Here is a 15,918-nt window from a genome sequence, read left to right as displayed (position 1 = left end):
TTTCTTTTATAAATCTAAGAGCTGACTGATGAGAACCCTTTTACCAAGATTGTTTTCAAGACAGACTGTGATGATTAGTGGTGGATGTTAGGGATTGGCTTTCTTAATGAAACTGGGGAGAGTTTGAAGACAAATGTTAGATGCCAACAGATATTTTTAGAAGTGCTCGGCTTCTGAAGTAAACGACTTTACAATGCTTCATTCATGTTTGTTCCCTGGGGCTTATATGGCCCAGGATTTCATAGCATAAATGTTTTGCATGAAATATAAATATTTGTTTACAATGGTTAATGATTTACTTTGGATGTTAACTGGAATGTGTTTCCATTTCATATACAAACGAATAGGTTTCTTTGAGTTCAGTGGATAAATAAGAATTTTCAGCTGTGAAATAGCTTCCAAGTAAAGGACATGCCAGTGCCTTAAATATGGGTTCTGATATGGCTTCCTGAGTGAGCCTGTAGTCTCATTGTGAATGAGACCATCTATGGCCATCTACAGTTTTTCAAAGCACCTTCAAAGCATCTTCTTTGGCTAAGAGTAAGAAGCTGCATATTACTCTCACACCAGCAGACAAAGAACCACAAGAGCCCCCAGCTAATTTAAATGTTGCAGTGACTGTTCACCCACTCAGTAAATACATGTCTTGCAGTGGCTTTTGAGCTTCATGAGACAGACTGGAGTAGAGATTCCTACGACCTAGGAAAGTAAAAACTAGGCTGTGTTTTTGTGATATTTTTCCTGATGGACAATATGCAGTTCATGGATTGGCCACTACTTTGCTGTCTTTTACTGTCTCCTTGGATTTTCTTTTGCAAATGCAAGATAAACTATATTAATAAATAGAATTTGTTTATGTGGAAAACCTTGGAAAATAGCACTGGCTGAAATGATTTCATTTTGTCTCACAATTTTAAATGTTAAATATAATATTTCCTGAATTGTTGTATTTGGAGGTATGTAAAGAGATGTGTTGGGAGCTTCCACCTTTATTAGTCATAGGTTAGGTCTTGGCAACCATCAGCTGTCTTTGAAGATACCAAACATAGTATTTATAGTTACATAGGACCTGTGCCTTTCTGGATAGAGAAGGCTCACAACCCTCTCACTTCCAAATTTATTGCCTTGAAGTTCTAAAACACCCAACAGCATGTTAAGCAAAATGGAAGTTATTTTATTTGGCATCACTCTGTTGCTGTGATTTATTGAGTGAGCTGTTCAGAGGTAGAATGAAGAATTCTATGAAGTTGCTAGATATTGTAAATAATCTGAAAGAAATCTGGCAGCACTTGTTAAAAGTTTTGATATGAAGCCACAGTAAGTAGACTACCAGAAAGAAGTGAATTATGAGTACTGTGTCCAGCCTACAAAGGTGATGTGTGGACTGGAGCATCTCTCTTACAAGGAAAGGTTAAGGAAGCGAGGCCTGTTTAGCTTGGAAAAGGGGATCTTGTCAATGTAACATCATTATCATTAAAATGATAAATACATTAAGGGTGGATGTCAAGACATTTGGGCCCAATTCATTTCAGTGGTGCTCAGCAACTGGATGAGGACAGTGGGAACAAACTGAAACACAGGAAGTTTCATCTGAATATAGGGAAAAACATCTTTACTGTGAAAGTGAAAGAGCATTGGAACATGCTGCCCAGAGAGGCCATGAAGTCTCCTTCCCTGGAGATTCTCAAAACCCTCCTAAGTGCAGTCCTGTGCAGCCTGCTGTAGGTTTAGCAGGGCACTTGGACTAGATGATCTCCAGAGATCCCTTCCAACCCAAGCCATTCTGCAATTAAAAGAACTTAGAAATGTAATGGCATTCTGGTACATCTGCTAATATATTTCCCTGACAGAAGAATGTAATTTCATCCTTTCTGCTGCCTTTCTGAAGCTGGGAGATCAACTTACATGAATTCTTGGGCTCACACTAGGAATTTATTTTATTCTTGAAGAATTTAGTAGGACAAATGATTGAGTCTTTCTTAAAGATATTTAAAATTACATGCTTGATTAGATCTCTTCTTCTAATATAATATTTTTATTCCTAACTCATAGTGAAATTGAATTAAGTACAAACCAAGAGTGTAATAATATCAGTCATTGAAAAACTTGAAATAGCAAATGCTTGACATTTCAACTTTTCTAGAAATAAGTCTTGTTTTCCTGCTTAAACTTGTTTAAAAATAGACAGTTTCCTCTGCAAGTCAAGAATGTACTATCCTAAACCAATTTTTTATTATTATTTTGAACATGAAGAAACTGAGCTCTAAATGTGCTAAATTGGCCCAAACACTATGATATTTCTTGTCTAGGGAATTAGGTATGACAGTTGTGGAAAACTTGGAAAATATTTCTTTGGCTTGGTACAGTCAGTGTGTACACATACGAGAACAGACATGCTTTTTAAAAGTGTCTCTGCTTACAGTATTGCTTTCTGCCTTTACACATTGAACTGAAGAACCAGAATTAAAAAATAAACAATTAATTGATTTTGCTTTTGGATATTTCTTCTCATAGATTCTTTTCTTCATAAACTTTTCATATGCTCCTTTCCATTGGACCACAGTTCTCTTACCTCACTGGAAATGCAATGATTGTATTTAGTCTGACGTGGTTGAAGGGCTCTGGTTGTACTTAAAGTCAAAAAAGACAACTCTACAAGCTTATCTAGAGCTACAGTCAGAGATGTATCCAAAGCATTCCATTCATGATTCCAATTAATTCCAGGGAATTAAGTTGATTCTTATGGTAAGATTTTCTTCTTTTGCTGTCACTATAATTTTTGTATGCCTCACAAGATAAACTTGTAATAAAAAATGAGATACTAAACCACAGAATGCTTACTTTTTTAATTGATAAATGCGTAGATTGCAGCTGGGGCAAGAGTTAAAGTCACTCTGCTTTTGGATAATTATTTAAATTTGATGCTAACATTCAAGGAAGGTAGCCATGATAGGGTCGATTGTAGTGGTCCTCTGGTAGCATTGTCTAGAGCCTGCTGTTGGCACAGCTTCTGCAGTTATTAAAATGCATTGTTCACATTTGTTCCAAGTAGGGCTTCTCAACACCTGGAGTGTATGAAATAATTCTGTGTAGGTACTACGAGTCACTTTGCTGATAGTAGTACATTTTTTTATAAAACCAGACAGAGATAAGTCCTCTGGTATAAAAATCACAGCCTCAGCCAAAATACATGCATTGCAAATGTCTTTGTTGACAGAAACATACAAGGTGTGGCCATGAAAGGTGGTTTGGTGCCAGACCCAGTGTTAGAAATGGCATGTTATCAAAGGTGTTTTTTGTTATCTTTATTTTCATATTTCAGCGAGAAGTTTCTGTGATAATGCTAATACAGTACTTTATATGACATTAGAAGTGGAGAACTCTTGACATGAGGATTCTGTTTACTAAAATTGTTAACTCAAATTTGTCTTTCATTCTCTAATAATACAATTTTAAAATTAATTATAAAATGAAACTGCTTTTTTACCAGTTTCAAAATTTGTTTCATTCTTTTATAATGAAACAGGTGCTCTGATATGAAGAAGGTGTGATTGCAGTGTTTCAGCTGAAGGGCAGTACTGAAGAACACAATATGGCAACCTCTTTAGCTGCTTTAGTATGACCTACAAATCATGTAGAAGAAAATAAAAATGAGTTGTTTGTTTGTTTGGGGAGGTTTTTTTGTTTTGGGGAGGTTTTTTTTGCTGAGAGGCTGGCTGTTAATTTCAAAAGCTTATGTCCAGTTCCTTTGGACTGTAACTTTATTTTCTTTATTTGGGCTGTGCAGAGGATAAATTTGTCCCACTACTGTCAGGTCTGCATCCTGAATTGCAAACTTCCTCCTGGGACTTATAACAACCTTGTTTTATTTGAAACTGCAGCTTCTGCTAGGAAATTAAGCCATTTTATCCTTGGTAGCAAGTGTTACAGTGTCAGAAGGATTTTTAACTAAGGGATTATTTTGCCTTCTAATTGCATAATTTCTTGTTTGTTATTCATTAGTGCGGATATTTACTTCCCATTTTTCTATTTCAGTTGTCCCATATGTCTGATGGAGTAAAAAATGTCTAATATTTACTTTCTGAAGTATTTTTATTCTGTTCAGCTGAAACACCAACACAGATGTTCTTTTCTCTCTAATTAGCATATGTTTATATTTCTGTTAAATTAAGTAACTGCAATAGTGTGTATATAAATAGCACACAGAAAGTATTAATGGCAAACTGGCTTGTCCTCTGAATGTTACCTTAGGCTGCAATAATTGCAAAATTATATGAGATTATGTTCTGAATCCAATCCAAGTTCAGCTTAGTCTTTTAGTATGTTTATGTGTGGGTGTCCAGAAGATCCAGCTTGATCTTTGATAGTCAGAGAAAAGGAGGGTGACTTTGTTGCCATTTTTGTAATTTCTTAAGTGGCTGTGACTAGAGTTGGTTTGGCTTGTTGTTTTTTTCCAAAATGTATTAGCATTTTCCATGTTTTGTTCACCTGAAGAAGACAACTACACATATTCTTTATGCCATGGAGGTTAGGTGAATTTGGAACAAACCTGCTCTTTTTGGCCTTACACTAATACATAGTATTTAAGCAACAAACTCATCTAAGCTCTTGTTTTTTGCAGTTTCTTAATAGTGGTAAAGAGCTTTCTCAATATCTTTGTATCTTCCTTTGTATTATATTGTTACTTCTCAGTGGAGTAGCTGAGACCAAGAGGAGTGGTAACTTGTCATGAAGTAGGAATGTAGAGGGATGGAATCAAAAACCTTTGATGTGAACTTTGCTCCAGCTACTTTTGCCAACCAGAGATTTTATGTGGTACACCACAGCCTCTGTGAAGGCACACAATGTACCCTCTGAAGCAGTTCAGTCTAGAAGTTGGGCAATGTTAACTTGTTTATAATAGCTAAAACCTGGTGGGAATGCCTTTTGGCTTTTAAATAGTGCATGCACCTTTTAAAAAATGCATGGTGTTCTGAAATTGAAGTATAATTAAATAAAAGGAGCTATGAGGAGAGTGTGGCGAGATGCACAGATTAAAATGAAGAAAGGGTGAGATGTGGTCATGGCACAGCTCCCACTGACTTCACTGGGTTGCTTTGGTAACTGTGCTCTTTCCCTTCCTCCGCAGTGGTCCTCCACCATGCATGTGTCCTCTGAGGATTCTCAGGAGTGAGGTGCTCTCCTCTTAATACGCTTTGTGATGATAAGAACAGATATGCAAAACCAGTTGTTTGATCTTCTTTCTATTGGAACGGGAGAAGAAGAAAAACACTAACAGTATTATTTTGTAGTTGGGAAAATATTTTTTTCAGGCATAATTCTAAGAATCTATCATAAACATAAAAGCGACATACAGTTAATTAGTATGTATCAGTTAAAGTAAACCACTTTCAGTTAATGCACATGAAAGCCTTTTTTTTTTTTCAATTACAGTAACCACTTTGTTTATTATTAAGTAAGTTTTACATTGATTCAGTATGTTGATCCATTTCATCATCTTTGTACTTGCCACAGTTGGCTGGAGTCCCACTCTGCACTGAAACAAGATAGGCAATCTTCTTGGGATCGGTACAGAAACTATGTGCAGACATCTGCCCAGCTCTCTTTAGCTCTCTTAGGAGAGGAAGCTGCTTTCAGCATGGGTGTTTTGTGCTTGACATTAGAAATATGCCTGTTTATTCACCCATTTATGATCTGACTGCAAGTAGCAGGAAACATATGTGAATAAAACTGTTTGTGTGTACCACTAGGGGATTCTTAGCCTGTTTCTGGTTACTTCTAATGTCACTGATAAAATTTCTGAACTTGCATATTTCCTCCCAGATGGGTATGTCCTATAAGTTCCTTCAAGAACCTGTGAGCACAATTTCATCCCCTTTCACAGCAGTGGAGAGCTGTTTCAGGTGACAGTTTTCAGAAACTACTGATGAAAGGTATTAAGTGTGATGCAGCTTCCTACTACACCTATATAAATCTATAGATTCTTCTGAAGAATCAGATGGAAGAAGATTTGTGAGGAGGCGTGTGGCAGAGCACTAACAGAGTTGGCTCTTCTGTGTGGGAGTCAAGTCTGCAGTAGATAGAATGTAGGTAGTTCTATTTTTGTCTTCTCTGCAGTATTTTTTCCCCTGCTCTCATAGTGAGAACTCTCCTTCTGTGATTTCATTATACATATGTGCATGATTCTCCATTCTTACAAATGCAGACAGACTGTGGTCCCATTTTAAGAAGCTTAAACAGTTTGCAATTCTGCAGCTGGCAGTTACCATCACTCAGCTAGAACTTACAGTCATAAATGTCATAACTTGCAGCTCTGAAGGCTCCTATTCTGTTTCAATGCCAAGTGAAACAGATTAGTGAAATTCAAATTGGTTTAATCTAATCTCTTAAATCTTTCTTCGGGCTATATTTATCTTCTGTACGCTGATGTGGACTACTAGATACATTCATGCAGTCAGAGTGAGAATATCAGCAGAGGGATAGTTTCCTGTCAAACAGCTTTTGGCTGGTCTGTAATTGAGTTTTTCATTCTGCTGTTTCCTTTTTCTTTGCAACATGTAGCACTCTCACTGGCATTCTGAGCTTCCAAGTCTGCAGACACCTCCTTGCAGGGGGGATAAGAATTTCTGCATGTGAGCTGTCATCTTGATCTGCATCTACATTAGCATTTCAGACCGGATCTAGAATGTACTTTTGAAGGGAATCTCCTTACTACAGTTTGGTACATGCTCATCTGTCTTAGAATGAGAGTGAAATGGGGGGTATTCCCCAGCAGCCCACTTAATTCGTGCTCTTTGATGATTCCTTCCCTGGGACCAGGTTAGACCTGGACTGAAATACCAGTTCCTAAAATGCTTTTATACAGTGCGCCAGGGTGTTGGCAACACCTAATTCACTGTCATAATTTTTCACAGCTTGCTAATGCAGATATCCTTCAATAGAGTTATAGATCCGTTTTATCTCCAACTGAATTCTGATTCCACCTGGGTCTCTTTTTGTAACTCCAGTGTAATGGGATCAACAACTATTACCAAAGCTGTGGCCAAATTCTATGGGACAGTTACAGGGTGTTTCCTATGACCACCAGGAATTAACTTTGCCTATTAAGTGCAATACAACTTCTAGCATTGACCTTGCAATACCTTTGTGAAATAAAATGAGTGGAAAAACTTGTGTTAGTTAAAGAATGCACAGTATGTGTGACATAACTCTAGGGACACAATCCTATTTCTGGTTATTTCTAGTAAGATAGATTTTGTGTATATATATATATGTGTGTGTGTGTGTATATATATATACATATATATACATATATATAATAAAATAAATGTGTTCAGAATTTTCTGAAATAGATTGAAGTTGTATGTACTATGAAGGAATATGGTGAGCATTCTAACCATTTTGGCAAGTTACCTTTTCTGTCTTTATAACTCTAAAACATGTACATCTGTATTATATCTTAATATTATATTTGTTTACTGCAGGGTGTTGGGAAAAACAAGGTTGTTGACAGATTCCTTCACCTTTTAAACAGACCCAGAGAATATTTACAGCTGCATAGGTAAGAATATGTTAGATTAACATACTTCTTGTTTTTAGTCAAATTTCTCATGTTATTACAACTTATGTTTCTGAAGTTTAATGTGTTCTTACTGTTTGAAAAAAGACTCCCTATTATGGGAAGTGGCACACAGACCAAAGGAATGTGTCTGTCAGAGGCAATAAACTGACAGGTTGAGAAGTGGGTACAAGAATGTGATGCAATCACCTTTCTTGATACACGAGGAAGTAGAAGTCAAAGTGCGCTTATGCTAAACTTTGTTCAAAATCAAGTTATATTTTGCGGTCATTTCTGGAAAGACTTCCCTGAGCATGAGGTATTGTGTGAGGGAAAAAGTGTTTGAATATATCACGCATCAGACAAGAAACATTTTGCATAGTAAAGGCTTTTTGGCTTTTCCTTTGGCACTCCTGCTAAGTTCATGTATTTCTTTCTCACTCATAAAAGCTTGGATTAGAAAATTATATCATAAGGTAAAAACAGACTTCAAGACAATAAACCAACTGAAAACAATTCAAAAGCTGAAATAATAGGAAATTATCTGCCTGATTTTTATGACATGAACTTGAAACTAATAAATGGAAATAAAGAATAAATATGTCTAGAAGACTCATTTTCAATTGAACTGAATCCCATTTCAGCTTTATTCCTAATCCTTCTCTCTTTGTTTTCAACTTCCAAGCTTCATCACCCTGTCTCTTTCCATAATCACTGTTTATTAAATAGTGCCAATAAAAATGTCAACCTTTGCTATTTTGCTATTAACAACACAGTCTCTGTAACACTTTCTCTCCACTTTCTCACCCAGGTTTTTGTCTTCAAATGTCCTGTACTTGTATTCCTGATATTTGGATAGCTCTATCTCATTACTTTTCTGCTGCTGTTTTCATTTATACTATTCTATACTTCTATACTATTCTAGACTTCCATCACTTCTATATGAAATACTGCTTTTGTGACCTCCTACTTTCAGCTTTGCATTAACTTTCCTGGCTGGAACAGCCACTTTTTCTGGATAAAATACTCTGACTTTTGCAAATCCCAATTATGTCACAAAGTACTACAGTATTTCTGTTCTTTTGAGTGTTCTTCAGTGAGATGTGATGAAGCAGAACAGTGCTTTCATATGAATTCATATAGCTCAGGAAAACATTGTATAAGCATCATGTTTGGGGTTTTCATGTGACTGTAGAATGTTGTAGCATGCTAGTTGAGACATCACTAGGAAGTGATGCATTTATTGTCTTGCTAATACAGTGTTCTGTAGTCTCTATAAGGTACTGCTTATGATTGCAAGGGTTTAGAGATAGGTTGAAGTAGAAAATGAAGCAGAAAATGGTGTGCAGTCCTATGCAGTTTTACAAAAATAATTAATGAATATAGAAAAATCAGAATTTTCTCTTTTCTGGATAGCATTTTGGAATGCTGTGTGAAGAACTCAGTCTATATAATATTTTGGTTATACTTTACAGGGTATTTAAACAAGGATTACAGTATTGTTAGTACACTCTTCTGGATTCAAAGCAAAGTAAGAGCAAGTTTGCAAAAAACCCAAACAGTTTCCTAGTAAGCTTTTTCATACTTTGTGGGGGAGATTCAGTCAGTAGCTTATGGCATACTTTATTATAAAATATTCTAGAATGTGCACTTCATCTTTGATAGTCCTGTGTGTTTCTTCAGGTTTCCTAGCTAGCTACTGGAACTAACTTTAAGCATGCCAAGGAAAGTATTTCTAAATATAATGATTTTAATGGTGCTTGTATACCTGAATTACTGATCTTGACAAATTTGTTGGAGTGTGTTTTTTTGTTGGTTTGGGGTTTTTTTATTGTCTTGATGAAAGAGTGTAAGGAGTTCTGCTGATCTAACTCTATGAATGACAACAATGACATTCAAACACTGAGTACTTACCTCAGAGGCAATAATCTCACATTTTATGTCTTGTACTTCAAGAGGATGAGAGAAGATAAAAGACAGAAAAAGGAGTATGTTTTTCCTTAAACTTCCTTTCTGATGTCTGTATTTACTTGCTCTACAACTGATTCACATGGGAAGGGTCAGCCTGACCTAAAGGTTTTGATTGCTTATGGAGGTTATAAATCCTTTCTCTTAACTTTTCATGCAGCATTTCATTGAAAAGTGTTAGTCTTGAAATTTTTAAGTCTTATAAATAATTTTGGTGCCATAAAGCAGAAAATCTTAATGGAAGGAAGCTGCAACTAGATTCAATAATGAATCCAAGAAATTAAGAAAAACGTGTGCTTATGAATTATTCAAAAAGTTGGCTGCTTTCTCTTGCATACTTCTTAATATTAGCAGCTGATCAGGAGTTGACTAGCTCTCTCATTGCATTAGTTGTGGGGTTATGGAAACAAGTAATAGGGCACAGGCTTAACACAGCTTCTTCCTTAGACTGCACTTTTGAAGTATTTTGCTGCTTTTCTGTGTTAAGAAAGAACTTTCATCTGCCAGGATTTCTCTGTCACTCCTTTCCTAGATGAGTAAGTTTTAGCAGAGAAATCCAAAATTTTGTTTATCTTCCTGGTATGGTTGTCTCCATTTTATTCACCCAGGACACCGGCTACATGTTACAGAATAAACAGCAGCTTTACCTTGTCCAATATTAAAGAACTTTTAAGAGTTCTTTATAGAAATTAAACATGTACTGCTTTTACAGCCAGTAACTAAAAAACTGTCTGTAAGAAAATTTTATGTTCTCCAAGCTAATGTGAGAGTCAAGTATTTGTGTTGCTCCTAAATTAGTGAACCCTGGAAAGACTCATTATTTTTTGAACCTTTCTGTTACTGCTTTTGCTATCTCTCCTGTGAGTGACGTAGAAAGAATTTTCCAGTGGTTCTACAAAAAAATATAAATCTGAAATTTGATTTAAACTAAATTGGTATTTCATTAAATCATGTAAATAATTTTCATGGACGCTAATAATCATAGAATCACAGAATGTGCTGTGTTGGAAGGGAAGAGCTAGGATCATCAAAGTCCAGCTGCTGGCCCTGCACAGGACCAAGAGTCACACCATATACCTGAGAACATTGTCCAAATGCTTCTTGAACTCAGACACACTGTGACCAGTTCCCTGGGGAAGCTGTTCCAGTGCCCAGCCTCCCTTTGGGTGAAGAACCTTTTTCTAATATCCAAGCTAAACATCCCCAACACAACTTCAGGCCATTCCCTGGGATCCTGTCACTGGTCACCACAGAGAAGAGATCAGTGCATGCTCCTCTGCTTCCCCTCATGAGGATATCTTGCTTTATTATTCTTTATTGTATATTTATGTTTAATTATATCTTGCTTTTTTTCATTCCCTTGTAATAATATCTTACTTTGAATTAGAAAGTCTCTAAAACCAAGAAGGTTCGACAGAAAGAAGAAAAAAAAAAGTAGAACTTTAGAGAAGATTCAGGCAAGAACACATGCCCTGTTAAGACTGTAAAATCCTTCTTAGCACTGATGAGAGCAATAGATAAGTATAAAACTGTAAGCTCCCATCTCTCCTACATAAAAATGTCAGAAGAAAGTATCATGAACTTTAAATAGTTGTCTCTTTTGATATGATCAAAGAAAAAAAAGACTAATTTTACTTCTCTTACCATCAAATTACTAATTTCACACAAAGAATGGTTTTGCTGGGGTAAGATGTTCTTTATCTGTCATTTAAACATTTAAGTTTGAATCTATTTGGAATTAAATCATACTCTCAAGCATTTTTTTATATTTCAATTAGAATAATTTCTCCTCCTTGCAGTTACTATTTTTGTGATGACTATATATACAGAATGACTGCATTTATTCTTTTGTTTTCAGTGCAAGCCTGATTTATTGTTCCAGTTTGGGGATTTTTGAAGGATTTTTTGGTTTTGTTTGTTTTGTTCTGTTTTGTTTTGTTTTGTTTTGTTTTGTTTTGTTTTGGGGACTGTGGAGAGACTTCTGATAGAAAGTTTCCTAAAGTCCTAGGTCCTGACTAGGAGGATGTAAACTAGTGACACCATTTTTTATGGCAGTTTCTGGTGGTGTAAATGAGGTGCTAAATGCATAGGCATGTGGATTAATACATACTCATCACGTTTTTGGAGTCAAATTTTGTTATCTGATCTTAGCTTTCATCAAAATACACTGCTACGCTTAATACAAAAGAATAAAAAATAAATATGTGTAGTTTATTCTGATATACTAATTTAGGCAACTGGAAAAATACTGGGGAGAACAGTGTCACCTCAAGACCTGTGAAAGCTGTCACCTCTGTTCTGCTGGTGTTGGATTTGCTTTAGGTCACATAGTCAAAAAGAGATACTGGTAACATGAAATCTCTGAAATTATCATCTGCCATCATGAGTTGTACTCTTAATTATTCTGACAGCAAACAAAAACCTCTCTGTCTTGGTAGTGCCTTTACAAAAACTCAACTGCAGAACGTCTGTGTTCTAAGAAACATGTTTGTTAAGTTCAGGAAGGCATGAAGTTAATTTTTTCATGTCAGAACCTATTCTTTAAAGTTTGGTGTACATTGTGCTCCTTAATTTTTTGAGATATTCAAAATCTGAATGCTAGACACTGTCTTGCATACTGTTGAGTACTTGGCTCTAAGTGGCCCTCTTTAGCAGGGGGGTTGGACTAGACAACATCTAAAGGTGCCTTCCAACCTCAACCACTCTGATTCTGGGATTTAGCAATTTATGAAAGGTAGCAGCTGGATGACCCCAGCTAGCTCTTGTTCTAGGTATGTTGTAGTAATATTATAGTCTTAAAAAAAAAAAAAGTTAGAATGAGTTTGCATAAAATTATATAATCCAGGAGTGGTTGTTGCATGGGGGAGACCATTTGCACAGTCCTTAACTGATGCTCAAATGTGTAAGTAGGAACAGTAGTTAAAGTTATGAGAATTAAGAAATGGTTTCAGACTCAACATTGTTTTCAGAACACAGTGTGTTAATGAGATTAAATTTTATAACTTCTAGACAATTTATTTTTTGTTATGATATGCATGTAAATAATGAGTTGTTGTTAAGTAGAAGTTTCCCAGATATGTTTCCAACTTCATGCTGTGTCAGCAACAGGTTAGCCGTAGCAAAAGAAAAATTTGGAGCCCACAATCTCCTCTGCAGACTGTCTATCACAGACATTCCTCTATACAATTGGAAATGATCAGAAATAAAGAGTACTGTTCCTTTTCTGTTGTGATGGGAACTTGGTTACTCTTAGCTAGTGGGAGAATTGGATCCCTCCTCTGAGCTTCTACAGATGTGGCCACTGAAGTCATGAAAAGTAAAGCTAGTCAACTTCAGCTCTAATGTTTTTGGATCTGCGTAAGAACATCACCATCACTTATAGAAATAGAAGCTTTTGATGTGTAGACTGCAGTGTAATCTACATCAATAATTTAGTGATGGCTATGAATGGATTTTCTGCTGCTCAAAACGTCAGTGAATCTGAAGAAGATGTGAAATTATTAGTTCCGTTCCATTGTTCTCCTGTGTATCAAGAAAATAATCTTCTAGGAAATTAGTTTATTGTGAAAAAAATAATATGAATCTTCACAGAGTCATATGACAAAAAGAGGGAATGTTTTTTAGTGTATGAGGCTTGTTCTCTATGGATTAAGAAATATAGAATAGCTTGTAAATACGATGTGATGGCTTTTCATGAAAATAGAGAATGTAGGAAGTTTTCTTAAGCTTTTGATAAAACAGGTTTTACCCCTAAATTAGGCATGTTAATTCTTAGTTCTCCATGTGATATCTTTTTCTTACAAGTTGAGATAACTTATTTTTCTAAGCATTTACATACAAGCTACAGCAATTTATCTTTGTTGTAAATGTGATGTTTGTCAATGGAATACTAACCGCTATTGAAATTCTATTTTGTATCTGATGATCTTACTATTCTCTTTCAAGATATTACACTATCTTGTTCTATATGCCCCAATACATTTCCTTTCAAAGAATTTGCTTATCACATCTTGCATTTGATATCACATCTTCCTGTCAGAGTTACTATATTTATTCTAGTGACTGATGATTGGAAAGTGTGATACAGGGTTCATTTTAAAAATCTACTGTATTTTGTGTTGTGCCTTTTCTAGTTCCCTAATAAATTACAGTAATCTGATGATCTTTTTTTCCAAAACTTACCTGAGTTTGCATATGTTATCCTTTTCAAAACAAATGTAATTTTGCTGTGATCTTTAACAATCAAATTAATGGGGAATTTGGGGTAGGAAAATGAGCTTGTGGTGTCCCTACAAGTAATACTTACTACAAGCTGTGCATTAATCTTTAGATCTTAATTTTCTTTCCCTCTTTTTCACTGCATGTAATCAGTATAAAATCTAATTATCTGTTTCTCCTATTGGGATAATTTAAAACTACCCTTTCAGCTTTATTGACTTCAGATTTTTTAAATTCTAATTTAAAAAGTTGTTTCAGAAGAAACAGCTTTTCCCAAGACACAGGTGGATAGTAGAATTATAGTGTAACTGTTCTCAGAATTGCATTTGATTATTATCTCTTGAAAGAATATGAGACTACATTAAATAAGTTAAATGCTGATATAGCTCTGCAGGTCTGTTTTTAAAAATGAATACAGAAAAGTTCTCTCTGCTATCTGCAGAGGTGATATAGCTCTGCAGGTCTGTTTTTAAAAATGAACAATACAGAAAAGCTGTCTTCATAGTGGGCTGTTGAAGTGTTCTATAACTGCACTGGTTTATTTCAGTTGAACACAACAAAGGCTGAGGGGTGGGTGGAGGTGTTGTGTTTTTGTTTGTTGGCAGCCAAACAACAAAAGTCTAGGTAATTTTTCCTCAGGATTCATGAATGTTTAGATTATTTTCTTTTAATATTGTACTTCATATAGTGTGTTCTTTATTATTTATATAGCTCATGTGTGGAAATAACTAATAAGATGACACATTTTTATCATGAAGATTTATGTTGTGAAGCACTGAGTGCATTGACTGTATAATAGGTGTCTTCATGGTTTTTTACTTGTTTTTTCCCTGTTTTCTTAAATGCATTTTCAGCCAATACAGAGTTGCAATGCAAAGCTTCCAAGATTTCATGCCAGCCGATGGTCCCTGTTTCCAATGTTAGCTTTTCATAAGCTGGCTGACTAGCTCTGCTATTGTCAGATTCCAGGTGTTAGAAAGCTACTTCATTTGTCTTTTTTGTAGGAGTTGAATTGAGCTTTAATATCCTGCTGCATGGCTGTTATAGAGAAATAGCTCAGGTTAGAAGACTGTTTTTTCATTTTCCTCCAAAGCTGAAGAAAGAGTTTCTCACTGTTTACTCAGTTAAATGTATTCTTACAAGCAAAAGGGAAGCTGCAGGGTGTCATGTTTCTCCATTTATGGATTTTACAATTAGGGTGAGTGAATTTTGCATCTTGTTTTGGCAGATGGATCACATACAAGTAATTGTGTAACTTAAGATTTAAGCATATAACATGAATTAAACATAATTCCCTTTGACCTTTCTTCTGCCACCTGCAGTCATACTGAGTAATCAGTGCCTTTATAGTCAAAATAATTTCTTGCATTTTAAACAAACCTATGTCCTGCTGAGTAGCTGTAGCAGCCTAGCAGGGGAAAAAAAAAAAAAAAAAGAGGTGGATTTAATTATCAGTGCATGCAGATAAGTCAAAAAGCCTTTACAGGGTCATTTTTAACAGGGCAATGAGACATCTGGTTGCCTGTTCAGATATTTCAGAATTTTCTAAACATAGCAGTCAGATCATGTAATGCAATGCCTCTGTGATGGGTTGGCTAAAGAAATTAATTTGTAAATGTCAAAATCATGCAGATTGATTCTTTGTGTTGGGATTTGCCTGCTCTTCATCAGGATAATCCATGAATGGATTAACTGACCAATTAACAGCTTCAAATGGCCTTTGGACTAATTATTTTTCAAATACTCTTTAAAATTAGGTCACAGCAGATGGCTATATTCATGTTTGAGTGACATGTAATTGAGAAGAAATACGTATCTTTGTACATAGGTATTTAGATAATAGATGCTTCACAGTAGTGAAGAAGAATTTCTAGAATATATATTCTGCATCTCTGATTTTTCCTTTCAACTACCAAAAAGTTTTGTGTGCTGAATCAGAAGGCAGCCAAACCTGAGCTTGGTTTATGTAACCACATTACCATGAGCAAGGATCCCTAAAATACAAGGCTGCCTTGCACAAACAATCTCTTACCCTTTTAGCCTCAGTGTAAGTACATATAGAAGTCAGGGCTGCATTCTTCTGCACTTGTCAAGATGGAGTAATTCCAGGGAATGTGAGTGTTTGTGATGTTAGCTGGGGCCCTGACACTGTGTTCTGTATTTGGGCATAAGCC

At 35.6% G+C, this 15,918-nt stretch overlaps 1 protein-coding gene across 2 annotated transcripts in view; it reads left to right on the top strand.

Annotated features, from left to right (window-relative positions):
- VWA8 (von Willebrand factor A domain containing 8) overlaps nt 1–15,918 on the top strand; it is a 180,513-nt gene that overhangs the window by 77,115 nt on the left and 87,480 nt on the right. For both annotated transcript variants that reach the window (XM_086881203.1, XM_086881201.1), the window contains exon 21: nt 7,485–7,561. In XM_086881203.1, coding sequence (XP_086737329.1) covers nt 7,485–7,561 — 77 coding nt within the window. The remainder of the gene's footprint in view (nt 1–7,484; nt 7,562–15,918) is intronic.

Source organism: Cyanistes caeruleus, chromosome 3, assembly GCF_971803275.1.
Source record: "Cyanistes caeruleus chromosome 3, bCyaCae1.hap1.1, whole genome shotgun sequence".
NCBI lineage: Eukaryota > Metazoa > Chordata > Aves > Passeriformes > Paridae > Cyanistes > Cyanistes caeruleus.
The sequence above is the reverse complement of the archived record's forward strand: the minus strand, read 5'-3'. Positions and strand labels throughout refer to the sequence as shown.